This window comes from Acromyrmex echinatior, chromosome 1 (genome assembly GCF_024713525.1).
Source record: "Acromyrmex echinatior isolate Ae372 chromosome 1, ASM2471352v2, whole genome shotgun sequence".
Classification (NCBI taxonomy): domain Eukaryota; kingdom Metazoa; phylum Arthropoda; class Insecta; order Hymenoptera; family Formicidae; genus Acromyrmex; species Acromyrmex echinatior.
The window spans coordinates 13,836,021-13,862,942 of record NC_141852.1 but is presented as its reverse complement, the minus strand read 5'-3'; the positions used below and the strand labels follow the sequence as shown (position 1 = coordinate 13,862,942).

At 32.9% G+C, this 26,922-nt stretch overlaps 3 protein-coding genes across 7 annotated transcripts; 2 read left to right on the top strand and 1 right to left on the bottom strand.

The window, feature by feature from the left end:
- Positions 1 to 1,195: 1,195 nt before the first annotated feature.
- On the top strand, positions 1,196 to 5,713 carry Gmppa (GDP-mannose pyrophosphorylase A). Of its 2 annotated transcripts, XM_011057566.2 has the most exons (6): positions 1,200 to 1,270; positions 1,402 to 2,040; positions 2,484 to 3,060; positions 3,749 to 4,025; positions 4,694 to 4,958; positions 5,338 to 5,713. In XM_011057566.2, the coding sequence occupies exons 2-6, from the start codon at positions 2,001 to 2,003 to the stop codon at positions 5,436 to 5,438; spliced, it is 1,260 nt and encodes a 419-aa protein (XP_011055868.1). In that variant the 5' UTR covers positions 1,200 to 1,270; positions 1,402 to 2,000; the 3' UTR covers positions 5,439 to 5,713. The 2 variants fall into 2 exon arrangements, with proteins under 2 accessions (XP_087259651.1, XP_011055868.1); XM_087403525.1 differs by having other exon boundaries at positions 1,196 to 2,040; positions 4,694 to 5,040.
- A 214-nt stretch (positions 5,714 to 5,927) lies between these two features.
- LOC105146919 (XK-related protein 6) lies at positions 5,928 to 12,388 on the top strand. 2 transcript variants are annotated; one of them, XM_087403443.1, is made up of 10 exons: positions 5,928 to 6,825; positions 7,333 to 7,611; positions 7,689 to 7,889; positions 7,966 to 8,520; positions 8,586 to 8,761; positions 9,003 to 9,081; positions 9,144 to 9,467; positions 10,544 to 11,043; positions 11,116 to 11,345; positions 11,546 to 12,388. In XM_087403443.1, the coding sequence occupies exons 2-10, from the start codon at positions 7,405 to 7,407 to the stop codon at positions 11,803 to 11,805; spliced, it is 2,532 nt and encodes an 843-aa protein (XP_087259569.1). In that variant the 5' UTR covers positions 5,928 to 6,825; positions 7,333 to 7,404; the 3' UTR covers positions 11,806 to 12,388. The 2 variants fall into 2 exon arrangements, with proteins under 2 accessions (XP_087259569.1, XP_087259560.1); XM_087403434.1 differs by having other exon boundaries at positions 5,928 to 6,829.
- Positions 12,389 to 12,503: 115 nt separating this feature from the next.
- LOC105146915 (putative cytochrome P450 6g2) lies at positions 12,504 to 26,903 on the bottom strand. 3 transcript variants are annotated; one of them, XM_087403510.1, is made up of 6 exons: positions 26,652 to 26,903; positions 21,673 to 22,395; positions 20,818 to 21,042; positions 20,306 to 20,583; positions 15,030 to 15,213; positions 12,504 to 14,779 (listed from the first exon to the last, which is right to left on the bottom strand). In XM_087403510.1, exons 2-6 carry the CDS (start codon positions 22,310 to 22,312, stop codon positions 14,619 to 14,621), a joined length of 1,488 nt encoding a protein of 495 aa, XP_087259636.1. In that variant the 5' UTR covers positions 22,313 to 22,395; positions 26,652 to 26,903; the 3' UTR covers positions 12,504 to 14,618. The 3 variants fall into 3 exon arrangements, with proteins under 3 accessions (XP_087259636.1, XP_087259631.1, XP_087259638.1); XM_087403505.1 differs by having other exon boundaries at positions 26,663 to 26,903; XM_087403512.1 differs by lacking the exon at positions 26,652 to 26,903 and adding an exon at positions 25,380 to 25,518.
- Between the last annotated feature and the right edge of the window lie 19 nt (positions 26,904 to 26,922).

The window sequence follows — 26,922 nt, the reverse complement described above, 5'->3', positions numbered from 1 at the left end:
ATCATAAAACATATATACATATCTCACTTTAAATTCCAAAATGTATACTAGTTCAGCCATAGAGAACCTATTCTTTATCTTAACCTATCAATTTAATCAGAATTAGCCGAACCAATAATTAATAAGTCTGTTTGTATTGGTTGCACGTTTTGCACTCAACATCACTTCACTTTCTCTCTCTGCAACACCTGAATATATAATTAATTTATTCGTGTTTCTTGAAATCTCAAAAAAAATTTTTGCACTTAAGAGATAAACACATATTCGAATCAATTTGGAGATATATAAAAGCATAGAAAAGAAAGAATACGTAGATACTGTGTGCAAAAAATGCAAACAAAGTATAGACTTTTTATCTCATTTTAAATGCAAAAAGTGCATTTTTTACATACATGTTTTAAATACATGTTTTATTATACAATATATACGAGTACACTGTTTTTTATTATTTTTGAGTGCAAAGATTTTTGAGGGTTTCAAGCAATGCGAACAGACCTAATGATTTAGTTTTTTAAGTCTGTTTACACCATATTTAATTTTTATTGACAAATAGGCGCATTTAACATATAATTATTTATTACATATACTGTAGAATGTGAAAAATTAATGCATAATTTTATTGATAAAAATGAGGTGAATACAGACCTTAATTTTAATAATTTTATTCATTTTTTTATACTTTAATCGATTATTAATTAATGATTTTTTTGTATGAAGACTTTCGAAGTGTAATTAAAAAGGTGTAGCAGACTAACAATTACTCAGATAATTTCAACTCGTAATAACTATATATTTACGTTATGCAATTAATTAATAAATAAATTGAAAATAATTTTTATCTAAGATTGATTGTATTTTGTATGAAGAATTATGAAATATTGAAAAGATAATTTATATTTGAATAATTTAACTTAAATGTTATGTTATTATATATAATATTTATTATTATGTTAAAATTAAATGTATAATTCTAAAGATTAAAAAAAAGACAGAGAAATTGAACTGAGATTAAAGTTAATCTACGTTGGTAAAAATGGGCATAAGAATGCGTTCCATTTAACGCTCACAACGCTCATGGAATCATTTCATCTTTGTCGTTTATCAAATGTTAAACAAACGATGCTCGCGAGCATTGCGAACGTTAAATAAAAGCGCAGCCTTAAATGGAAAGCGCTTTTCTTACTTCCCTTCTTACTATTTATTTAATCCATGAGTGATTGGCGGATTACAGTGATATCGGGATCACTCATAATTTGAATAAAATGCTTTTGTACAGAAATATAAATTCTTTTTGTTAAAAGTTAAAAGACAAACTAGATTTTCCATAAATTTAGCATAACAAGTGTAGACCGCATCCTTTTCTGCATTTAATCGAGTTATCCTTTGTTATTATATTTTCAGATGAGAAAAATGAAACGCGAGGCAAATGTTCGGGAATTGGAGCTAACTTCACGGAACGTGCCATCATCACTTTACGTGGGCCCATTACCATGTCAGCTGATCGCCATAATTCGAACAGATTGAAGAAACCGAGTCGGTTTTGCGTGAACTGAAAGAACAATTAGGCAGAAAATGCAGAGTAAAGAGTGCAAGATTCGAAGCAGCCGGCGCTTTTAACGTGGCTTTCAAACATCGCCGTTGGGTTGTGCCGAGTCTCGAATATCTCGGCGAATTCCTCTCTAGTATGCGGTAGCATCTGCCGATTATTTGCTGTTGACAGCTTGAATTAATTCGACATGCGAGGAAAGCCGTTTCTTTAAAGTTATTTCTTGGACACCGCCAGCTCTATCGTTCAAGTCGATTTATCGAAACTTGTTCACTGATATCGTCACCGATGACACGTCCACACATATACACAATATGTCTGCACGGTGCGATTAGCGTTGGTTCCCCTCACGCTCTCGGAGGACTTGGATGATCGCTGTCTCTTGATACTTCTTGTGAGAATATAAAAATAGTTTGAATTATTCAGTCAAAAGGAACATTTGACTTGTGCAATCATGTTAAAGGCTATTATTTTAATCGGAGGACCTTTAAAGGGTTTGTATTGACTTAATTATCACTTATTTATCTAGCAAGAACTGCAGAAAAGTCAAATTTAATATCAAAATTATATACACGTATCTAATTATATATATAATTATGTATTTTTATTACATTTATCTGAAGATCCTGTTGATATCTTCTACATAATTTTGACATTGCTGTTGGATTATGTCACATTTTGATTATTTCATCATTGTCAGTATAGAGGCTTTGTGTATAAATTTATACGTTTATTTATTAGAATACATTTAGAATATGTATTCTAATATGTTTTTTATTAAGACTTTAATATAAGGACTATTCTTTTTAACTGAACTTCTACGTTGAAAAGAAAAAGAGAAAAAATGAACGATTTAAGAAATTGAGCTAAAAAACTTATAAATTCTTATGTATACTTTATCTTTGTGCTTTATCTTGTTTCATTTGTATCTTTGTAGGAACTAGATTTAGACCTCTATCTTTGGACATCCCAAAACCATTGTTTCCAGTGGCTGGATTACCCATGATACAACATCACATTGAAGCTTGTACCAAAGTATCCGGTCTCAATGAAGTGCTGATAATCGGGGCGTATCCCAAGAACGATCTGGCTCAGTTTGTACAGGAGATGTCGAGTACTTATGGCATAGTTATTCGATATTTACAGGAATTCACGCCCCTTGGAACAGCAGGTGGCATGTATCACTTCCGCGATCAGATTCGTTCAGGCAGCCCCACATACTTTTTTGTTATGAATGGCGACGTCTGTGCCGACTTCCCTCTGCAAGAGATGGTGGAGTTCCACAACAATAAACAGGCACTGCTGACGATTATGGCAACTGAGGCAACTCGGCAACAATCATTGAACTATGGATGCATGGTTTTGGGAAAGGAGGGAGAGGTAGCACATTATGTAGAGAAACCTTCGACGTTTGTGTCGACTCTTATCAATTGCGGAATATATCTTGCATCTCCAGAAATTTTTCAAACAATGGCAGATGTCTTTCATGCTAATCAGCAACAAGATCATTTAATGTAAGTTTCTCGTTTTGAATACAGTAATGATAAATTTGGTCAATCGCACTACAATGGATTATTATACATTAAAAAGACTGCTTTATATAAAGTATTTAAATGCAGAAGCATAATATTTAACTTTGACAATATTACATCTGTGTTCTATAGTTCTATAATAACGTGATAATATAGTTATTTTATTTAATCGTTTTTTAAATATTTATATACTTTTACCACAACTTCTCAATAATCAAATTGATAGCAAAAATTTGATGCCACTTGTGTCAGCAATAAGCTCATGTTTTGCTGGCAAAGTCTGTGCACATATCCAGACAGCAAACGGCAGCAAAAATTGAACGAAGCTTTGATTTTTTCGATTTTTCGTTTTCAATTTGTTGTCAGCAAACTTGGCATGATTTTACAATTTGTTTTTATATTGCCTCAGCAGCTTTTGTTATATACCTGTCATCAATTTATTGACATTATTGAATATAACAAAATTTTTATTAAATGTGATGCCTTTTTATCAATAAAATTTGTAGCAAATATTTGACAAAATTTATTTTTGACAGACTTGGCTGACTTGGGTTTATTAATTTCATGTATAACAGCTTTTAATATGCATTAATCTAATGTAATGCAAATGACCAAATTTGCTATAAGAGAATGAGTATCCTTTTTTCAACATTTTCTTATGGGACTGCAGGCAGTTATGCTGCAATGGTAGAGATCCAGCGCATATTGCATTTGAACAAGACATACTGACGCGTTTAGCGGGATCTGGCCGGTTATTTGCCCTGCCTGTGTTCAGATGGTGGTCGCAAGTGAAAACTGCGGGTTCTGCGATATATGCCAATCGACATTACTTGGCCCTCTACAAGCAAAAGCAGCCAGACCGCCTTGCTTCTACGAATAAGAATTATTGTCATATTATAGGAGATGTGTACATTCATCCATCGGCTTCTGTACATCCGACTTCTGTGGTACGAGAGATAAATTGTTTTGCTATGATTTGCAATACAATAAACACCAGCTAACAGCATAACATCAACATAGTAATTCCACATAATAATGTGTTCTACAATATGCTCTTTGCTTTCTATTTCGTACCTCTCGTTCCTTGTTTTTTCCTTATTTTATCGACCATTGTATTGCTTGTCATGTGTTTTCTATTTCTTCCGAAATTTGACAACTTTTATTCTGTCTCAGGCAACAAAAAACGAAAAAATATATATATATATAAGAAAAAAAGCGAGAGATAAAAAGTAGTAAAAACTAAGAAACAGAAAGCAAAAAGCGCATTGTAAATTAGGCTTGTTATATGCTACACACTATTATACACATATTATATAGGGTGAATCATTTTAATCTTAACAGGCAAATATTTTGAGAATATGCAATTTCTCAATATTCCAAATAAAAATCATGTATAAAGAGAGACAATGATAATGTCCCTCTCTATATTATACAATTTTTATCTAAAATATTTTTTTGTAAAATTTTTTGAAATATTTACTTGTTAAAATTAAAATTAATCACTCGATATTACATTTATATTGTTGAATGTGAAAATATAACATTAATATTATGTTACTATTAGCTGATGTTTCTACTGGGAAACTTACCCTGTTATCATGAAATTTCTTTGCAGCTAGGTCCAAATGTGAGTATAGGACCAAGTACGATGATAGAGCCTGGCGTGAGAATCAGAGAGGCAATCGTATTGGGTAAGGCACACATTCAGGCCCATTCCCTTATTCTACACAGCATCATAGGGACAGGCACCAGCGTAGGTGAATGGTCACGTGTTGAGGGGACTCCGTGTGATCCCAATCCTAATAAGCCATTTGCAAAAATGGAGAATTTACCACTGTTTAATGTTAATGGCAAATTGAATCCTTCCATCACAATACTCGGTAAAGAAATAAAATGTATCAGAACTGTTTCTATAAAAAAATAATAAGAAAAAGTAAAACAAAAACATCAAGAATTAACACGGTAATTTGTAGGTTATTTTTTAATGTATTATATATTTAATTATTATATTTGTTGTATACATTAAAAATTTACACACAAATTCCGAAATGATGTGATTCCGAATAGCCATTATTTTATTTTTTCTTATTTTCAAATACTGGAAGTTTTTAAGTTTGGAACAGGATTACTTAGTTGAATACATCAACTACGGATTAATTACATCAAAATTAGATATTTGAATAATATTTTCGAAAGTCTTTGTATTTTGTTTCTACATATAATAAGCGACACACATTGCAATTATATATCTCATTTCAGGTACCAGGGTGAGCTTAGCTGCAGAAAAAATTCTACTAAACTCGATCGTCCTACCGCATAAGGAACTTACAAGAAACTACAAAAACGAAATTATTCTTTAATTGTTTAACGCTGCCGCTATGGAATTAGAACGTTAATGATTTATATTTTAATGAAAGAGTCGCACAAATATGAATAATGTTAAGTATATCTATATATACTTTTCAGAAACTTTCTGTCAAATTGTGATTAAAAATCTTTAATAATTTTATAATATAAGATTAATACAAGATTTTTATATACATTTTTGTACATATACAAGTATCATGTGGCAACTATAAGCTATGTACATAGGGCCAACGCACAAAAATTTTTACAATATACAGGTTATATGTCATATTTCGTCTATACATTAAACATTATTACTCCATATTTTCGTAAGTACATGAATAAATCTTTCATCTGTAAATTTTTATTCTTGTTAAAAATTACATATACACGTGCGCATGCCGCGAGACGCCGTGCGGATTGAATGCGACGGAACGAAGTCCCTCGCATCAGCGCTCTTGTGGTATCGAGGTGATCGGAACGCGGGAGGAAGAATAACCGGAAAAAAAATCTCTGACGAAGAAGCCGCGGTACAAGCCGCCTAAGGTGAGGCTCGCTCTCGCGTTCCTCACCGGCGGCGCCAGGTGTTTACGGCGGCTGTAATAGTGTATGCGAATGAGGAAAAGAGAAAGAAAGGAAGAGAAAAGAGGAGAGTCGAGAAGAGCGATGTGTACGCGTGAGACAGCCGCATTGAATTGCACTGAATCAACAGGTAGATCGGTATGCGTGGGACGTCTTACGCGCGTTCTTCTTTCACCGTGGCGCCGGGATTCACCATGGTCCCCTGCGAAAGATGCAGCGCGCAAACAAAAGCGAGACACCACAACGGCAACGAATCTTAGGAGGTTTTAGGGGACGACGATCGAGATCGGCAGCCGAATAGCAGTGACTAGGAGGAGGACCGAGGAGAGGAGGAGAGAGCGACGCTCCAGGTGGAAACGCGCGTTCTCCAAACGTGTGCTCTGCGGCGAAATTCCACGCATACCAAAGTCGCTGATCCAGCTTCCCCGCGAGCGGCGGTGGCGGCAGCGACGGTGGCTGCGGCGGCGGCGGCAGCGTCCTCCGGATCGGGAGAGTGATTTTTGTGATCACCGCTCTCGTCAATGACACGCGCGGAATGCGCTGAGCGAGCGCGCGATCCCACGCTGCGCTATACGCGCCGACATTGTTGCGCGTCCACCTCGTTGCGCCTGGCCTTTTAAAAATCTGTTCGTGCGCGTCCCGACGTCGTAAGTGAAGTATCGTAGGTGCTTTTTGAATGCGACGTAAGGCGAACGCGAATCCTGTGACGTCGCGAGAGCGGACGTTCAGTTTGACCCCCCGGCGTATAACGGACAAATGAATCCGCTTGTGACATCGAACGTCGTGACTTGTTTATAGCTGTCTTAACACGAAATTCTTGTTGGTAATTTTTATTACGTTTTGTCTTATAAAACAATGCCTATATGTATATATTTTTCAGTTTTATATATATAAATATATATATATATATATATATATATATATACACACATAATTATTTAAATTTATTAAGAATCAGAGAAATGATTACTTAAAATTATTAATTATTGATCATTGATTACTTAAAAATATTATTGAAATATTAATTTTCAATTATATAAGAAAAGTATTTTATAGAATTTAAATTATATAAATAGAATTATAAGAGAGGAATATTACATTTAAGTTTGTAAAATTTGAAGTAAGAAATAATGTAAAAATAATAGAGTAATATATAAATTTTTTTTTATTCTTAATTTGACTTTTATAATTGGAGCTAATATTTTTATCTTTGGAAGAAATTAATTTTATTAATAAAAAATATATTTTCTCTTTTTTATTTTTTTATTTTTTATTTATTATTTTATAATTTGATAAGATATGTAATATTTTATTTTTATTTTATAGAAAGAGGAAAGTGATTCAGATAAGTGAAATAAAAAATTGCTAAATATTCCAAATGGGCAATAAAAGCCCATTATGGCCCAGTGTCATCAACCACAACATCAGCACGAATTTTTGCCCCTGTGTGATGTACTATTTAATATTATTTCATTAGCATCCTATTTCTGCGATGTTGTCTTTGATTTTGCGATGGTGTATGCCCTTGCCAATCAAGCAACAACATCGCCCATACTATTTCCATTGAGCGTCACTTTTATAGCAACTTCTCTGTTGATTTCTCAGGTTTGTGTCTGATGAAACTTCTACATTATTTTACAATTTCATCATTATAATTATATATCGTATAATTATTCTTGCAGATCGTTAGTTTGCGATGGTATCTCTGGGGAGCTAGAGGTAAATTAACAAATGCACCAAACAATTGTCATGTAAATCCAGTGAAGAGAATTAGTAATTGGACTGTGGGCTGCGTTCTATTACTTCACTCCACCCAAGTCGGTGTACTATGGAGATACTTCAAATTATTTATTCCGGTAAATTTAACTTTTGTGAAGCACGAGGTACGTAAACATTTTTGGAAAGAAGAACATTCTTCCGTCGTCTCTTTCGTTTCATTATAAGTCTCGATCATCTCAGGTACGGGAGCTCTGTGTATTACGGCTGATACACGCATTCTGTGAGGCCGCTCCAATGCTACTTCTACAGCTTTACGTCTTGTTCGGTGCTACCGACGGCGATAGGATAGAAGCTGAGAAATTGAACGAAAGTGAGAACAAGGACGGCGGTAAATTAAAGGAGTTGACACTAGTGTCAGCAGGACTGTCCTTATGGAGTGTATGCTGGGCGGTTGCCAGTTTCAGCAAAGGTGCCGCGCGTCTGCGTAATCTAGAACGTTTAGTGCTAACATGGTTGGGAGTGCTGGCGCAATTATTTTGGCGTCTGGGGACAGTGAGTGCTCGCGTCGGAGCATTGGTCGCGTACGCTTCGTTGTATGGCGGACAGTGGCTGCTGATCGTGATGGCTCTCCACTGGTTGTCCATGTTGACGTGGTTATTGCTCACGCCGGACGGACTCTTCCACGGCGGCGAGCGTCTTTCGCTTCTTAGAAAGACTTTCCTCGCTTCCCTCCTTGCTTTTGTGTATATATTTGCATACGTTAATCTACATGAGACGAATCATCGTCAAAAAATGGTTAGTACTATTTACATCTGAATGACAATCTATTTATGTTAATGTTATATTTTTTATTCTTTCAGGTGATATTTTATACTGTAATGTTCTTGGAGAACAGTTTACTCATCGGCGTGTGGATAGCTGGTGTTAATCGTGCCGATCTTTTATCTCACCAACATCATCTACATCCAGTTACTCTAGTACTTCTTCTACTAGCTTTATTTTTTGGTGGCATGTTTTTCATGGGTCTTTATTACAGGTAACTGTTTTGTTTTATTTTATTAATTAATATTTATATAGTAATATTATATGATTAAATTCACGCATAAAAGTGAAATGAAAATTTGTGTAGTAATTAGAGTGTAAATTTAATTAAATAAATATAATTCTTAATAAGTGATTACAACATTAAGCGAATACTATTGTAGTAGAATTATAAAATTACATATCTATATGATGAAAATATTTATAGTTAAATTAATTTTTCATTTTTATTACAGATTTTTTCATGTAAGAAGATTAAGGTACGAGGCTGGTGGGAGAATGACTGGTTCAAATCTCACTACGTTATCGAATCAGGTATGATATGAAACAGACTTCTTTCCTTGGAGACATCGTCATAAAATTTTTTTAACTTTTAGGATAACGCGGAAGAGAAACAAATAGACTATAAGGAAGGAAAGAAAGTTAATATTAGCATTAATATGAGGAAAGTTAAATTAAGTAACGGCGGCATACCAGGTGTGTTCAATTGCCGTTTCACAAATCCAACGGCTGTTGTAAATCCGAATCGCAAGAAGAAGAAACCAACCAGCTTTGTACCGCCCCCACCGCCGCAATCGCAGGGCACGGTGATGAGTTCCGTAGCGGCGATAGGTGATTCAAAACAGTGGCTCAACATGGGCAATGGATCGCGGCAATTGATTCCGTTTTGGAAGAAACCGATATCTTCTAATGTAGTACAGGTAGATATTTGTTATAAATCCACGAATTAGAAAGTAAATTAAATTTATTTATTCCTTTAACATATATACGTTAGCAAAATGCATACAACATCATTTCTCAATATAATCGAACAGTTTTGCTACACTTTTTGTGTAATGATCCAAGTCTTTTGTCTGCGAATAAGATTTTTGGCTGTCCTCAAAATATATGCATCGCTTCCTAAATTCTAAGATAATTTATCACTGGCATTTGGCCCATCAAGGCTTCCATTTGGCCGCTCGTAAGCACTGTTTGTTCTTGTTAACATTTGTAAATGACTTCAAGAGTATAGCGAACGTTAAGTACTTGTATCAAGGAACTTATAGAGATCAAGACTTTCTTTAACAAACTAAACAAAATGGAAATCGGAAGCAGCAAGAACTGTATGCAGGGATGTATTCGGATTTCCACGCCGTCCGAGTATTATATCATCCTTGTTCAATAAGTTGTTTGGTAAACAACAAGGATAAAGTGATACCTGGGCGACACTTAGATGGGAATCTGAACCCAGCACTGAACGTGACAAAATTTCAAGTTTCAGTTTTATAATGAATTTAGTCACTTGCATTATACTAAATTACTACTATATGAAGTTAGCAAAGTAATGTAAAAGCATATAAATATTTTCAATGAATAATGATATTGTCACGATATATTTAATATAAAATATACGTATTATAATAAAATATACGTATTATTTTATTATTAAGATTGATTAAATTATGTCACTGTTTATATAACAACAGCATTTAATTATTCAATATACAGTTCGAGTAACCGAATATCACCAGAATTTAAGAAGTATGTGACTTTTCGAATTTTGAGAACAGTCAAAACCTTTTTTACAGGCGGAATCAAAAGTCTTATGGACAGTTATACTAAATGTGTTATACAAACTTGAGCGATTATATTGAAAAAATTATATTGTATATATTTTACTGACGTATATTGTATGTGAAGAATAAATACATTCATTTTATGTTTTGATTTCCTCTCTTTGCATATTTGCTCATTGCAATAAAACTGTTGTTACAATGTAATTAATCTCTCAATATAGAACGATGGTTCCAACGAGCACAAAGAAACTGATATGGCAATCAGTGGCTCATTGAATGTCACGTTAATACGCGAGAAACTGAAAGAAAAAAAACAACAACAGCTACGAGAATTGCGAGCGATACAAGAAGAGATCAAAGAAGGTAAATTGTTCCCACCTCCTTCCGCTTCTACATCCTCTTTTTCGTCCTCCCCTTCCGCATCTAATCAGCAACCACCACCGAACACGAAACTGCATACCTCTCCGAGTTCCCCATTATTCACGTCTCCGCCATCATTCTGCGAGCAGAACGGTAGTAATGCCTTATCGTCTTGGCCGCCCATCAAAATGCATTGCCTTTTACCTCCACCACCTTCCTCTTCGTATTACCCTAATCCCTCGAATCCGTGGAGAGCAGCTTCTCAACGAGAACGGGCGGACACGCCGGAGATATTATTAGCACCGCGATGTCTTCCGCATCATTATCCCCATTGGTCACCGCCTGGACATCTCAGTCATAGGTAATAAAAGTACAATCAATGTTTGAACAATCAATTCGGAAGAGTCAGTTGATTCAAATTTCATTTCATCAGATTGCATGCGAATCAAAACGGCGTCGAAGAAAGTTCTAAGGGTGAAGGCGATGGAGAAGCGGAAGTCAGCGACATGGAAGGTAGTCAAGTCTCGTTACCTAGGAGTTATACGTTACCTCGCGAATTTAAATATAATCCTAACAGCGCCGTGAGAGAACGAGAGCGTCGCGTGGGAAATAATAAAATATATTCTTCACGTTTTTATCTTCCGTCCACCAATAGCTCTGACGGTGAGTACGCTTCTTATCTCTTTCTCTATATTGTAGTTAATAATTGCTTACAGAAATGTAGTACTGGAAGGTAGTGATTAATTACTATCTTCTAATATTAAGTTGAATTTCTATAAGGGATCTATACTACATTGCAGAAATTTTTAAGATAACTCAAGTTAATTACGGATCACATTTTTAACAATGTTGAAATTTTTCAGGCGATGTAGATAGTGCTGATAATGAGGATGAAACGGACTCGGAGGCACAAACGAAGGCTAATCATGTTCATAATTATGATGAAATCTTGCAAAGGCGTCACATATACGAAAATAATGAAGAGAACGATGCTGCCAATCCTAATGCAGAGTACGGCGCGTCTAACATTATGTCTAATAATTGTTATTCGAATAATTCTCATGGTGTCCTACGACCGAGTCAATTACTCCGAACACGAGTGAAACATGAAACAAAACTGTAAGTTATACTGTAACACATAATTGCGAATCTTGTCATGCATTGACACATTGTGTTCAAAAAGATCTTTCAGAAATCATCTTTTTATTAATTGTTAACAGTATAAGACTGTTGACCTCGCAATATAATAGGTATAAGTATTTAATAATATAATACATGATACATGCATATACACAACAATGCATTATATTTTTTTTGTGAGTGTATTAGCATGTATTACTTGCGATATAATCTAATAATATGTAATTTAATTTTTTTGTGGCATTCTGCATAATAAAATTGTGTAAATGGGAGAACCACGACAAATCGAGTATATAATAGAGTACGTCTTAAGAAAGCACAAATAATGACAAATATAAATACATGACTTACACTATCGAAATTCGTGTACGACGGATATTTTATATAATGCATAGTTACCTGAATAGAAATCGTACACCTTTCATCCGTTAATTATGCAAGACATGTGCGTATACATAATAATAAATTGATTTTAAAGAATGTAACGTATTGTACTATTTAAAGATATATATATATATATATTATTATATTGTTATACATTTGTAAATATACAATCTTTGCGATAACATTTTGTATTCTTCTTTACATCTCTTCTGTGCCTCATTTTAAAAAATATTTATTGAAAGGGCCATGACACACAAAAAAAACTTATGTATTGGGAGTACAAATAAGTTTCCGCCATTTTTTATCAAAAATTAAGCATTTATTGTGAAAGAATGGTACATAATGTTTTATTCCAAGTATTGTCCATCGCTAGCCACTACTTTTTCCCATCTTTCTGGTAGCATACGGATACCGCGTTGGAAGAATGCTTCATCTTTTAAGGCTATCCAATTATCCATCCAATTTTTGATATCTTCATATGATGTGAAGTGCTGCTCAGATAGACCATGCGTCATCGATCGAAATAGATGGTAATTGGAAGGGGCAATGTCTGGTGAATACGGCGGATGGGGTAGAACTTCCCAATTGAGTGTTTCTATGTAGGTTTTGACCGGCGCCGCAACATGTGATCGAGCATTATCGTGCAGGAGAACAATTTTGTCATGCCTGGAGTAGTGGGCGCGTTTTTCCTTGAGTGCTCAGCTCAATCTCATCAATTGTGTTTGGTAGAGAGCCCCAGTAACGGTTTCGTTCGATTTGAGCAACTCATAATACACGATCTTACCAAATACACAACATAAGTTTTTTTCCATGAATATTCGGCTTGGCTGTCGATATTGAAGCATGGCCAGGTGATCCCCATGATTTCCTCTTCTTTGAATTATCGTATAGTGGATCCATTTTTCATCATCAGTGACTATACGATGTAAAAAATCCTTTCGTTTATGCCTGACAAGCAGATTTCACATATGGAAAACCGCTCTCGGCTTCAGTTCATATGAAACCCAATTCCCTTGCTTTTGAATCATTCCCAATGATTTCAAACGATGTGAAATTGCTTGTTGAGTCACTCCTAATGCAAGTGCAAGTTCTTTTTGCGTTTGGCACGAATCTTCATCCAATAATGCTTCCAATTCCGCGTCTTCATACACTTTCGGCCTTCCGCTACGTTCTTTGTCTTCGACGTCAAATTCACCGTTCTTAAACTTTTGAAACCACTCACGACAACTTCTCTCACTTAAGGTAGCCTCACCATATGCTTCTACAAGCAATCGATGAGCCTCAGCTGCATATTTCTTCAAATTAAAGAAGTAAATCAAAAGTTCCCGCAAATGACGCTTATTCGGCCCAAAACTCGGCATTTTCGCACAAAAAAAAATATATGATGCTGATACAAAATCGCTAATATTTCAAGGTTGTTGTTGACAGACCAAACCTTACGATATAACGTTTTACATCAGACAATTTTAACCATAGCTTGCTATGGCACAGTTTTTTGTCAAACGGCGGAAACTTATTTGTACTCCTAATAGTAAAATATAAGCAGTAAGCGAATTGATCACAGTAGAGTCCCTAAAGCCATAACATAAACAATAGCCAATTCAACATGTTGATTTCTTTATATATTTACATCTTACTGCTTAATGCCCATTTCCATCAATATAGATTAACTCTAATCTCAGTTCAACTTACTCTTCGTCTTTTTTTAGTTCTAAAGATTAGAAACAGACGAAGAGTAAGTTGAACCGAATTTAAAATAAGTGTTTTATGTGCCATAGCTCTAGTCATACACACTTTCCATACAGTAACAGTAAGGTTTTCAACCAATCGCATTGCTTGATTATTATAGAATCGCAATGCGAAAACCTATGTTAAATTTACGGACTCTGCACAATAAAAGGAACAGAGAACAGAGAATAAGAATTTCAACCTATCAGAAACGGTGTTTCCACGATACATGATTTTTGATAGATTGAAATTCTTATTTTCTGTTCTCTGTTTCCCTGTTCTTTTTATTATGCGGAGCCTCTTACTTTTACGGAAAGTGTGAGAAGTGACTAGCTTAAGTCGGAGACTAATTTAAAAAATATTCTATTATACATTTTTAAATAAATATTGGGTCATCTAAAAAGTATCCGCGGTTTTTTGTTACTAGATGATGTTGATGGTTAACACCATCTAGTGACAAAAAACCGCGGATACTTTTTAGATGACCCAATATTTATTTAAAAATGTATAATATTTTGTACTCGTCTTTTTATCGTTGTAGTCTATTTCATTTTTTAACATTTATTGAGAACTAAATCGAATAAATATGTGCAAAATAAAAAGGTTAAAATATGACGCACGAGTTTAACTTTATTATGGAAATAAAATTAAGTAAAATACGCTGTGTTAATTTGAAGTAAATGCCTAATTACGTTTCTTGAATTTAACATACAGGCCATCTAGCGGATATGTGAATACGTGAATAGTGTTGTAGTCATGTTTCTTATTTGTTTTGTAAGATATAGTGTAATTCGAGATGATCATAATTATCGCCACTTTTATAATTAATAAGGCAAATCTCTGTGCTGAAATTCAATATAAATTGCAATATAAATTTCTAATAATATACTTATAAGAAAAAATAATGTCTTTCGAGTTATATTGGATCATTTAAAAAGTATCCGCAGTTTTTTGTCACTAGATGTGTGTTGATAGTCATATATCTAGTGACAAAGTATCCGCGGTTTTTTGTCACTAGATGTGTGTTGATGGTCATATATCTAGTGACAAAGTACCGCCGATACTTTTTAGATGACCCAATATTTTCTAACTTACCTATACATGATCGGGGTCCAATACCGAATGCCAAGGATTCGTAAAACTTTTTTTTGTCCTTCATTTCTGTTCTCGATGGAATAAAGTCTTGCGGATTGGAAAAATATTTGGGATCTTGATTTATCGCATTTATAGAAACATACACTGGAACATTCTCCTCGATTATTAATCCAGAACTTGCCAACTAAAAATGATGCATGTATATACATATATATATATATATATATATATATATATATATATATATATATATACAATATATATTGGTGTTGATGGTCAACACTATCTAGTGATAAAAAGCGCGGATACTTTTTAGATGACCCAATATATATAAAACTTAATAATAAAAGACCGTAACAATGCTTAAAGATAAATTCCTGAGATTATTTTAAGAAAATCCTAATTATATATCAAAATGTCGAGACTATAATAGTTTTTGAATATATGCAATAGTGAGTTTTTCTAACATCTTATCGGCAATCATTAACTAGCGAGTCTCGCGGCTGCCAACGGCACGTTCAGTAAAAGTAGAAGTTTTCTTCGCGCTAATTGGATTATACTTTTTTAGAGGAATATATAAATTTAGAAGAATAACCTACTTTAGCGAAAAAAAACTTTCAATCATTACGAAATAATTCTGCTGAACGTGGTTGGTGATCATCAATCGTAGACCATGGTCTAATTCATGCTAACAATGCTTATGAGCATTATTTTTATCTTCGTTTAACATTTGACAAACAATAAGGATGAAATGATTTTTATGTTCCATCTTTTGATAAATTTTTATCTGTTGGGTAAGTAGCAAGATTACCCAATCACATGCCTGAATTACCAGATTTATCTCACAGGTAAAATTTACCAAAAGATGAAACAACCAGCTCTAAGGGTGAAATCACACGGTACGGGAATCAACATGCGGGATAGAGGATGCGTGATTCGAACAGTCAATCGTGGGAAAGACAGGAAGAAAAATACGGAAAAGCGCTGATTGGCTGTTCGAACGCGATAAGGCGCACAAGAACTTCTTACTTCCTATTGCTTACTATCATTGTAGAATGGGCTTTATGCGTCGTCTACAATGGCAGTAGCAGTAGTGAATGAGACTGCAAGAGTAACAAAGTGACCAATCATAGAATATGAGAAGAATAATCGACTGTGATTGGTCAATTTCTTCATGCATTAGAGTTATCTGGGCGTAATTCCTGAACACAGCCAAGCTTTGATGTCCGCGTCCAATCAGAGGAGACGGATCACATGACCCAGTTTCTCTCTCTCTCTCTCTCTCTCTCTCTCTCTCTTTCAGGGAGATAATATTAAAGATTGAGATTGAAGATTGAAATTCGATCAATGAAGATAAAGGAACTTTAGTTCCTATTGTTTTGATTGATCAAATTTCAATCTTTCAATCTTCAATCTCAATCTTTAATGCGTTTGATTCCGACCTAAGTCTATCTCTCTGCTCTCTAAGATCGAAATCAGACAACGTATTAAAGAATAAAATTGAAGATTAAAAGATTGAAGTCTGATCAATCAGAACAAAAGGAGCTAAAATTTCTTTGTCTTCATTGGTGAAATTTCAATCTTTAATCTCAATCTTCAATGCATAGTCTGATTCTAAGCCTAAGATTGTGATCAAAGTCTCGCTACAAATGTTTTGAAGCATTTGATGGATCGATTAGAAGAAAGAATTTTATAAACTGACCAATTAAAAAACGCTTCAAAGCGTTTGCAGCATTGCATTGACCCTAATTCGTAATTGTGGATTCAAACCAATGTTTTAATTGCTCGGCGAGCAGACTTAGGGTTTCTAGGGTGCGTTTCCGATATTCACTGCCAATGCTGAAAATCTATAGCATAAGTAACGTATCCTGCATAGTTTCAGCACTGGCAGTGATATCGAAACGAATCCCTCGTCGTTTTGTCGACTTGAACGCGTACAACAATGCTGTGCAATGCTGTGTGAATCCTAGACTGCGTTCCGTTTCACGGTGCGCATGATGCATCATTTATCCTTGTTTAACATTCGATGAATAACAAGGATAAATAATGCAACATGCGCATCATACGGAATGCAGCCCTATATAGGCTGCGTTCTACTTAACGCTTATGGAATAACGCTCATGGAATCATTTTTTTTTCTTGTCGTTTATCAAATGTTAAACAAGGATAAACGATGGTCGCGAGCATTGCGAACGTTAAGTGGAACGCAGCCATAATGGGCCTCCTACAATAAGCCATTAGTCATAAATCAGAAGTCAGAAGCTAAAAAATTGACCAATCACAGGGTGCTTTCCATTTGATGACACAAGTCGACACAAGCGTCGTTCTATCCTTGTTAATATTCAGAAAGTGACAAAGATAGAACGACACTTGTGTCGACTTGTGTCATCAAATGGAAAGTACCTATAGTCGTCAGTTTTTAGCATCTGATTTATGACTAATGACTTATTGTAAAAGGCCCATAAGCGTCTAATGGCTGGCGCCACTTGTCTTTAACGATTTGCGCTATTTTCAAGAAATACTTGAAGTTGAATTAATATCCGCAGAACCGAAATGATGACAAGTAAGCTGAATTTCAAAATATACCTTGAATTAGATAAGGAATGGAACAGTTATTCTGAGAAGAGATATAAAAAAGCAAGCAAATTTGTCATCAATACCAACAATGTTGCGATAACTCTCGAATGGCTGCGCGAGAAAGTAAAAACCATTTTCTCGAAAGAACTGGACAATGACTTTATTATTACGTGAAAAGATAAGTGTATCCTATTTCGTCTTGTGGAATTCGACTGCGATTGAGATTTGTTGTTGCAAGTAAGCAATCGATGCAACATTGTTTATCAAAGATCTTGTACTTTATTTAACGCTCTGTTATGCATTGTTTTTAATAACGAATATAACAGGCTAAGGGCCGGTTCCACTTTTTGATAAATTTTACCTGTTTGATAAGTAGCAAGATTACCCACTTACATGCGCGGATTACCAGATTTACCTCACAGATATTTTAGTAAAATTTACATTTGATAAAATTTACCAAAAGGTATAACAATCAGCCCCAAGTTCCATAAAGCACTTGATGTAATCGTTTTACTTTTGTTGTTCACCGAATATTATAGGATAAAATGATTCACATTATACTCTACGGAACCAATATTCCGATTCTGTAATTTTTAATGATAGAGTCATTATATTGCCATTGAGCATTAACACATCTTATTGTTAATGATCAACTGTCCTAAATTAGGAAGGATAGTCCAAATTTCAATTCTACGTCCCATTTTACATGTCCCACATTTTGTCCTAAATTACGGATATGATGATTATATTGGGTCATCTAAAAAGTATCCGCGGTTTTTTGTCACTAGATGTGTGTTGATGGTCATATATCTAATGACAAAGTACCGCGGATACTTTTTAGATGACCCAATAAATTGTCCCTCTTTTAAGTATAAAAACAATAAATGTAGACTAATAAGTAACAATAATAAGTGAAAATAAGAAAATAATAAGTGCAATACAATTTTTTACCAATATGTAAAAAATTTTATGATTTTTTAAATTTAAAAACCTAGATATTATATGTATAAAATACATTCAGTAGAAAAGTACAATTTAAAAAAATAAAATGTAATCTCTCATAATTTTTGTTGTGATCTCATGTTATAATAATAATTAAGTATTGTTAATTATTTACAAATATAATATTATATTGTTTATCTGTTTTGTTAACAATTATTTAAAAAATAACTTATTAAAATTTAATTATGATAATTATATTGAATTTTTTAAATGTCCCTCTTTGTCTTCTTAAGAAGTTGATACCTAATATACAGGGTTGGCCATATTCGACGGAAAGATGTTTTTTTTTCAATCATGGGAAACGTCGTTACTCGATCTAACATCTCTGTCAAAAGTTAGTGTTGCCAGATCTTTCCGTCGAATATGGCCAACCCTGTACATAGTAAAAAACTTCCGTGACGACAATTAATCTGATATGGATTTAAAAGTTATTATAAGTACTAAATACATATTTAAAAATATGAAACTTAATTTTTAAAAAGTCTTCAAAATTTAACAAATTGTATTATTAAATAAAAATAGCATAAACAAAATATGAATTAGAAAATGTAAACTTATAAAATAATTTTTAATCCTTCACATTTATTATCTATGTGCATATTTTGGTTTTAAAGCAAGCACTGTTAAATTATTAATGAAATTATAATACATGTTTTTCATATTATTTTTAAAGCAAAACAGGATTCTCAAGAATTACTGCATAAATCTCAATTGTCATCATCATTACAGTAAAAGGATTAAGCATTTTAGCATTAATTAGCTTGCATAGCTGATATTTCTGATTTAATGACAAAATATTTCATTTATTCTTAAAATTTGGTGTGGTTTTCGCAATTACAAATAATATATAATAAAAATTAACACATTATTTCTCGCTTATGACGTCACGATTCAGTATGGCCGCAGCGACTATTCGCGAGTTTCGTAACTCTCCAAATTGCTTATTTGAATGCACATTATTTATCTCTATAATTATTATATTATATATCATATTATAAACTTTTAAGTTAAAAATTAAAAGTATCATGAACAAACGCAATATCTGACTTTGAGGTGGACGGATTAATGTCAATATTTAATATTTCATGTCAGTATGTGCCAGAATAAAATATATTTCTATAATATAAACTATTGGTTTTTTAAATATCTCTATTTTAGCACTTTTGTGTATAATTACAAGAAAAACTGTATTAAAAAAAACTGTATAAAAAAATCATATAATTTCATTTAAAAAAAATAGAGAAATTAAAATGAGACACATCTATACATATAAGGATGTCAAAGAAACATATTCAATAAACGAGAACGAACTAAAATAAATTGAAATTTTTTATCTGAATACACGTATTTTATATATATATATATATATATATATATATATATATATATATATATATATATAAATGGAAAAATCTTTTTTTGGATTCAATTGAATTCAATTAGATTGGAAAACTGATATATTTCCTAATATCCAGAATTTTGAATTGAGCAGTATTTATGATCCACTTTTAAAAACTAAACTTATATTTTTAAAGATATAAAAAATATACTTCATATAAATAAATAAAAAGGCATTGGGCACTGAAACAGATTTAGATTTTCAGAAGTTTCACATTACGATGAATTGAATCTTTTTCAATCCATTTTAATCGATTTTCGTTTACTAAATATATAAAGCTACTTGTATATATAGTCACCTCATAATCCCTTGCAGTTATTCTGTCAGTGACAGGTAGAGGAGGATGTAGTCTCAGTGATTCAACTACAACAGAGTCCAAGAAAGACAATCCATTGATCAGATCCATGGTCAATTCTTTTCCTGATAACTGCGTCTGTATCTCATTGTATATAGTGTTTTGATGCTCTGGATGATGCCTCAAATCATGCAGAACATAAGCTATCGCAGTCGCGGTAGCCTCGAACCCGGCTATATATAAACTGGAGGACTGCGCCACTAAATTGTCTCCTTCAAACTCTACAACATAAATGGTTAAACGATGGCATTAATTAATACTAAGAAATTTTACGATTCTGTCTATTATTCTTCTTTTTTGCGATAATTTATCGTAAGTTCGACGCACACAGCAAAAATATATTAAAATTTATAATATTAATAGCAGAATAGACCATATTAGACTACATTAGATGTAAGTGTTAACGATGTGATAGTTGTTACTTTTCAACTTTATAAGTCAAATGCAATTTTTACTGTAAATGGGATTTTGTTCTCCATTTTTGAGCGTCAACATGGAATCTATCATGTCTCCTCTTTTAAATCCCAGCCTTTCTCTGGTGTTCATGGAATCCCAGAAAATATTGCGAAAATAATTCGCAGGTCTTTTAATGAACGGTACGACTAAAAAATCCCAATCAGGTAAGAAGAACTGAATAATGAATATAATTCCGCGCATAAAACCTCTGAAGATTGTTGCACCTGCAAATATATAACATCTTACGTAATTTATATAATGCATGTAATTCTATATATATATATATATATATATATATATATTCTATATATACATATATATTTGATAAATGATATAGCACATTCTTTTTTTTTTATACATAATGAAGAATAAACAATTTTCTGATTCTCAGCAGATTATATCCTAATAAAAAAAGTTCTTATAATATTTTTAATATTTTGCATAATATTTTTAATATTTAATAATATTTGTAAGAATTTGTTATAAAAATATTTTAAATCTATGAACATTTCTGAAAAAATCTTAAACTCTTTTTAAATTTTATGAGCTTTCTTCAAAAATTGTAGAATGAGAAATTTTATAGAAATTCTCAGAATTCACATGTGTACAATGTATAAAGAATTCTAGAAAAAAATGTAGACTTTCTCTGCACTTCTGAAAAGTGTTTTAATTCTTATAATATTCGAAAAATTTTTTAATAAGTTATAAAATGCAGAAATATGAAAAATTCTGAAATTGATATAAAAATTATGAAAAATTATGAAGGAAATTTCAGAAAAATTTTCACCAATTAAGGTAATATATGTACAAAAGCTGCATGTTTTACGGATCCAATAATTAGTACAAGATCTTACCGGTTTTACAAAAAGCGATCTCGTTATCGTCGAAAGAGTTTATGTTAATACCAAACGTCAAGGAAGCCAAAACATCGCTGGTGTAACGACTACTGATATCCTTCATCTCGTACTCACTCCAGCCATCCTCGTTCGTCGGCAAGTTCTCGATGAAGTTCAACATGGGCTTTCCACTCTCTATCATCAGCGGTATCATGTTTTTCAGTTTTTGTCCGGTTAAAACTGGGGTTAGTTTATTTCTCACATATTTCCATCTAGGCTGATGCATGGACAAGATGCTGTCCAGGCCTATTGGATCCCTCTGGCTACCTGAACCAAATCGCCGATTCGGGAAGACGACAAAATCCTTGATCATTACCTGTTTGATCAGATCGTGGTCCCGCAAGAGCAATAGTGGTTTATGGAAAATATAAAAACCGATGTAAGGATCGTCTGGATCGGCACTATTATAGATTTCGCGCATCTTATCACCCGGCGACTTCCTCAAGGTGATGCAATCCTTAAAATTACCAAAGAATAAATGTGTCGGAGGACTTTTCACTCCGCGTCTACTCCAATAGGACAGCTTGTACTTAGCATATGCATAGAAGAGGCTGAAAGAAATTATCAGCGCGGATGTGTAATAAATCAGGCAGTTCATTGTGTCGATGAAATATTGTAATATCTGTTGATTTATACGTTTTTCCTCCGATTGTCTCTTGTGTATACACTTCAAGGTTTCATCTGACATGTAACAAGAAGATTGCGTTTTTTATCACTCGAATAGCTTACGTAATGTGTAATTATAAGTATTAACGTCTAAATATATATTGGCAGAACGGAAGCGCTTGACATTTTCTTAGAATTATGAAATAAGCGACTTGATTACGAGCCTTACGATTCTGCTTAGAATTTAGGTATTAATTAGGATATCACTCCATACAATATTGGAACTACTCCTTAAGCGAAAAAACATATATTAGTAACTTCATAGATGAAGCGATGTTTTAAACGAGAAAAAAACCGCATATATGAGCAAGCGGAAATAAACTCAAATCCATAAATCACAAATCGATCGCTCATCACGTGATCGCTCGAACGTGATCAACTCACTCCACTTCCCATGTCCCTCGACAATTATAAAATAGCTATTTCATAATCTGATAGCTGTCAGATTAGCCAATTAATTTGATCAGAAAATGACTTTTAAAATTAAAACATTTCATAAAACTAAAAGTATGTCTTAACAAAATCACGCAAATCTACAATTGTTTATGACGCACTGATAATTGCTATATATTTGCCTACACAGGTATCAATTGTGTATACAGGGTGTCCCAAAATTCGCGTGCGCGTATACGTATTTACAGAAATGCCCCACTTAATTTTGAACAGGCAATTTTCTTCAAAATTGTTAATGAAAGAAAATGTTTCAGATAAAAATAGAACGGATTCGAGGTTATGTATATTGGTCACGTTTTTTTTCTAAATGAAAGAGTTAAAAAAGAAGTCATCGAAGTCATCTCCACTTTCTAAAATAGAATTTATATAGTTTCTTTACATAATATGATTCCTCTAATTATTTTGAATATAAAAATATTAAAGTAAAGATATTAAAAAGACAAGATACTTTATGAGATATTTTATACTTTATTCTGATAAATTTTTACGTGAAGTATAAAATATCTGTAAATAAATTTTCAATTAAGTAAAAATGAATTGAGAGATATTCAATACAAATGAGTGAAGAAAGCCATATTCGGTTAAGACAGGTCTTAGTGCCTAATAACATTTTTGTGTGAATTTTTAAAATTTTCAGTTCAAGCAAACTGTTGCACGGTTATATTTACGATCTTGAAACTCTACGGCCTTCCAAATGATCGGTCATGTGATCGTGTCCTCATCATTTCAATGATAAGTAGACGGTAAACCTCTCAATTTTACTTCCTCCAATGCTTCCAGTCTTCCCGCCACGTATTCAGAGTATACAAATATAACTTAGGATTAATAGAGTTCTTAAACGAAAATAAAATAAATCATAAATATGGCTTCTTTTGCTTTTGTCTCTTTCTCAGTATACGTATCTATCTTTCAAATACGAAACTGCTCCTGATTGCTATACGAAATGATATCACCGCGCCGGTACACAGCCACGAATAGAGGAGAAGCATTGGATCCATGATCGAGGACAAGCATGAACAGGCGAGAGACAAGAGGATTAAGAGCCCGCGGTGCCTGATTTAGAAAATTCTGCTCTACGGTCTTAAAACAAAGCTGAAATATGTAATCTTCATCTTCATGGAGTATGTAATATCACAAATTAAATTGATAGATGCTTAACATAAGTAATATTAAATTATCAGTTAACTGGTGATATTACATACTTCAATTTTGTTCTAAAGCTGTATAGACTGACAAATAATTGCGTAGTTTGCTTGAACTGAAAATTATAAAAATGTATACAAAAGTTTATAATAGACACTACTATAAAAGTTTAAGCACTATAAAGATTAGCCTTGAATGAATGCAAGATGACAAAAAAATTCTAGACAGGTGAAATATTGAAAACAAGATTTTTTTTTTGAGAAAAAAATATTTCATATAAAAGTTGTAAAATTTCAATAAATGTATCAAATGATGATTCCTATTTGATCTTGAGAGTAAGTATAGAGGAGTTTTCAAAGTCAAAATTTAAAATTTTTAGCGGAATAAACCTCCATTTTTCTATTCAATATTCTTGTAACCAACATTAAAGTTTTTTTAAAATACTAGAATGAAATTTCTTTTTTGGCTAATCCAGTGAATGAGAATAGAATAGAGACTAAAATGAAGATCTAAATTGGACAAATTCTCTCCAAGAAATATCCTAAGGATGCCCAGAGTAAAGATTTGTAATTGGAGAGTGTTAGAACTAAAAGGTTACATAAATAAAGAATGTCATTGCTTAGGAAAAATTTTTTCGAAATCTACATAGATTGAGACAAGGTCTTAGAAATTATTAGTTTTTTATAGATATATTCGTAGCAAACCGAGCGGCGTTGTTTGTTTAAAAAATCTTTTTAGATGACCCAATATATATATACATATATTATGTACATGTATACAGGATTCCTATCTAAAACTTATATTTTCGAAAGTAGTCTTATTCATTATAAAAAAGTTTTTCTTAACAATTTTTTGAAACAATCAGATATAAAACTTGATATCACAAGGAATAATATGAAATTTGTTTGCATATGGCTTCCGATAATCGTTTTTAAGAAATCATTGAGCAAAGTAAGTAGCAAAGTAAATAAAGTCATTATTTTTTCGACTGGCGGCAATACCCAATAGGGAAAAAAATGTTTTGAAAAAACGTTTTTTTAAACATTTTTGGAAACATTAAAAAAGTTTAAAATAACGAAAAAAGTTCCTTTTTTTCATTAAAAAAACGTTAATTCAAACGTTAAAAAAAAATTTGTTTAATACTAAAAAAACATTTTTTTAATATTTCAAGAAAATATTTTTTTTTAATGTTAAAAAAATGTTTTTTTAAAATTTAACGAAAATGTTTTTGTAATGATGAAAGTAACGTTTAAAATAAAAAAAATTCCCCTTTTTTCATTATTCAAACGTTTAAAGAAACATTTTTTTAATGTTAAAATTATATGAACAAAATTAGAAAAAATATTGTACAACGCAGAAATCTTTTTTTTAATTTATTATTTTTTATCGACCTAAGTAAATACCTAAGTAAGTTGATACAAGGTGCGTCCCAAAATTTTCCGAACTTTTGAAATAAAACAACAACGGTTTACTTTTTTTTTCAAATTCAAATTGTTTATTCAAAGTAGTCCCCGTCGGACTCAATACAACGTTTGGCACGATCTAAAAGCATTTCAAATGAGTGTTTTATGTCGTTCAAAGGCACGTCCTTCAGAATAGTGGTACAAGCCCTTTGGATGTCTTCTACGTCCACATACCGCTTTCCTTTCATGGACAAATGCATTTTGCCGAATAGGTAGAAGTCACAAGGTGCCATATCAGGCGAATACGGGGAATGGTTGATTGTTAAAATGTGATTTTTAGTCAAAAAATCAGTGACAAGTGTCGAACGGTGAGATGGCGCATTATCGTGTAACAAGGCCTACTTTTTGTAGGCCCAAATGTTCGGTCAAAATGCGATAAATCGTTGATTTGGGGATGTTCAATTCCATTTCCATGTATCTCACTGAAGATTTTGGCTCATGCTTGATGAAATTACGCACAACTTCGATGGAATTTTCGTTAATTGTCGATTTTGGGCGACCTGTATGTGCGTCGTCATTTATGTCCTCACGACCGTTCTTGAATCGCGTATACCACTCATAAACACTGGCACGGGCTACACAATTATCACCATAAACTTGTTTCATCAAATTATGGGTTTCGGTAAATGTTTTACCAAGTTTAAAACAAAACTTAATATTGGCTCTTTGTTCGAAGTTCATTCTCGTACCGATGTATACAACATACTGACACTTGAGACGCCATAACTTCGTTTCCACTGAACCAAATGTCATGAAATTTTTACTGGAAGTCAGCTAGGGATGTACCTTTCAAACGTGCAATCGAACACACGGATGGCGCCACCCGACCTATCCCTATTGAAAAAGTTCGGAAAATTTTGGGACGCACCTTGTATAAGAATAACATATTTTTAGGCAAAATTGATTAACTATAATAAACAAACAGATTAACATTTATAAGAAATATCCTTACAATAATAAAAATAATATTTGACTAGTTTTTATAATACAATTCACAATTGAATAATAATAATTAATTACAACTTATAAAATATATTATTTAAATATTATTCATTAATTATGACAAATTTATAAGATGTACGAATTAAATTAACAGAATAATTAATAAAATGACATTCCGTTCAAAAATAAAATTTAAGGCAAGCATAAAAAATTTATCTACATATAAGCTATCAAAATTAATTAAGACAAATTTACAGAAAAGTCTTTTACCCTATGCATACCTATTCAGCAAATCTTGCCACTCCAAGATATAAATATCAAAGAAAAAATCGTCTTTAGTTTCTTTAATATTTGTCTTGTTCACTCTTATAAGAACTTTTTATTCCATAGGTAGTCATGATGTAAAGTTGAGTTCCCTAATTTCGTTGACTTAATATTCCGAAGAAGTATTTTAATTCCCGTGCAATTCAGAGGACAACTTGATTCGTCGATGGTTCAAAACGGAATCCAAGAATGAGGTCGCAGCTGTGCGCAGCAGCTT

Bases quoted from the DNA above. Each gene is read 5' to 3' on its own strand.
- Gmppa (XM_011057566.2), top strand. From the start codon at position 2,001: ATGTTAAAGGCTATTATTTTAATCGGAGGACCTTTAAAGG. The intron at 3,061-3,748 runs GTAAGTTTCTCG...ATGGGACTGCAG, and splicing joins CAGCAACAAGATCATTTAAT to GCAGTTATGCTGCAATGGTA. The intron at 4,959-5,337 runs GTAAAGAAATAA...ATCTCATTTCAG, and splicing joins TCCTTCCATCACAATACTCG to GTACCAGGGTGAGCTTAGCT.
- LOC105146919 (XM_087403443.1), top strand. From the start codon at position 7,405: ATGGCCCAGTGTCATCAACCACAACATCAGCACGAATTTTTGCCCCTG. The intron at 8,521-8,585 runs GTTAGTACTATT...TTATTCTTTCAG, and splicing joins CGAATCATCGTCAAAAAATG to GTGATATTTTATACTGTAAT. The intron at 8,762-9,002 runs GTAACTGTTTTG...TTTTTATTACAG, and splicing joins TTCATGGGTCTTTATTACAG to ATTTTTTCATGTAAGAAGAT.
- LOC105146915 (XM_087403510.1), bottom strand. From the start codon at position 22,312: ATGAACTGCCTGATTTATTACACATCCGCGCTGATAATTTCTTTCAGC. The intron at 21,043-21,672 runs GTAAGATCTTGT...ATATATTTGCAG, and splicing joins GATCGCTTTTTGTAAAACCG to GTGCAACAATCTTCAGAGGT. The intron at 20,584-20,817 runs GTAAAAATTGCA...TTTATGTTGTAG, and splicing joins AGAACAAAATCCCATTTACA to AGTTTGAAGGAGACAATTTA.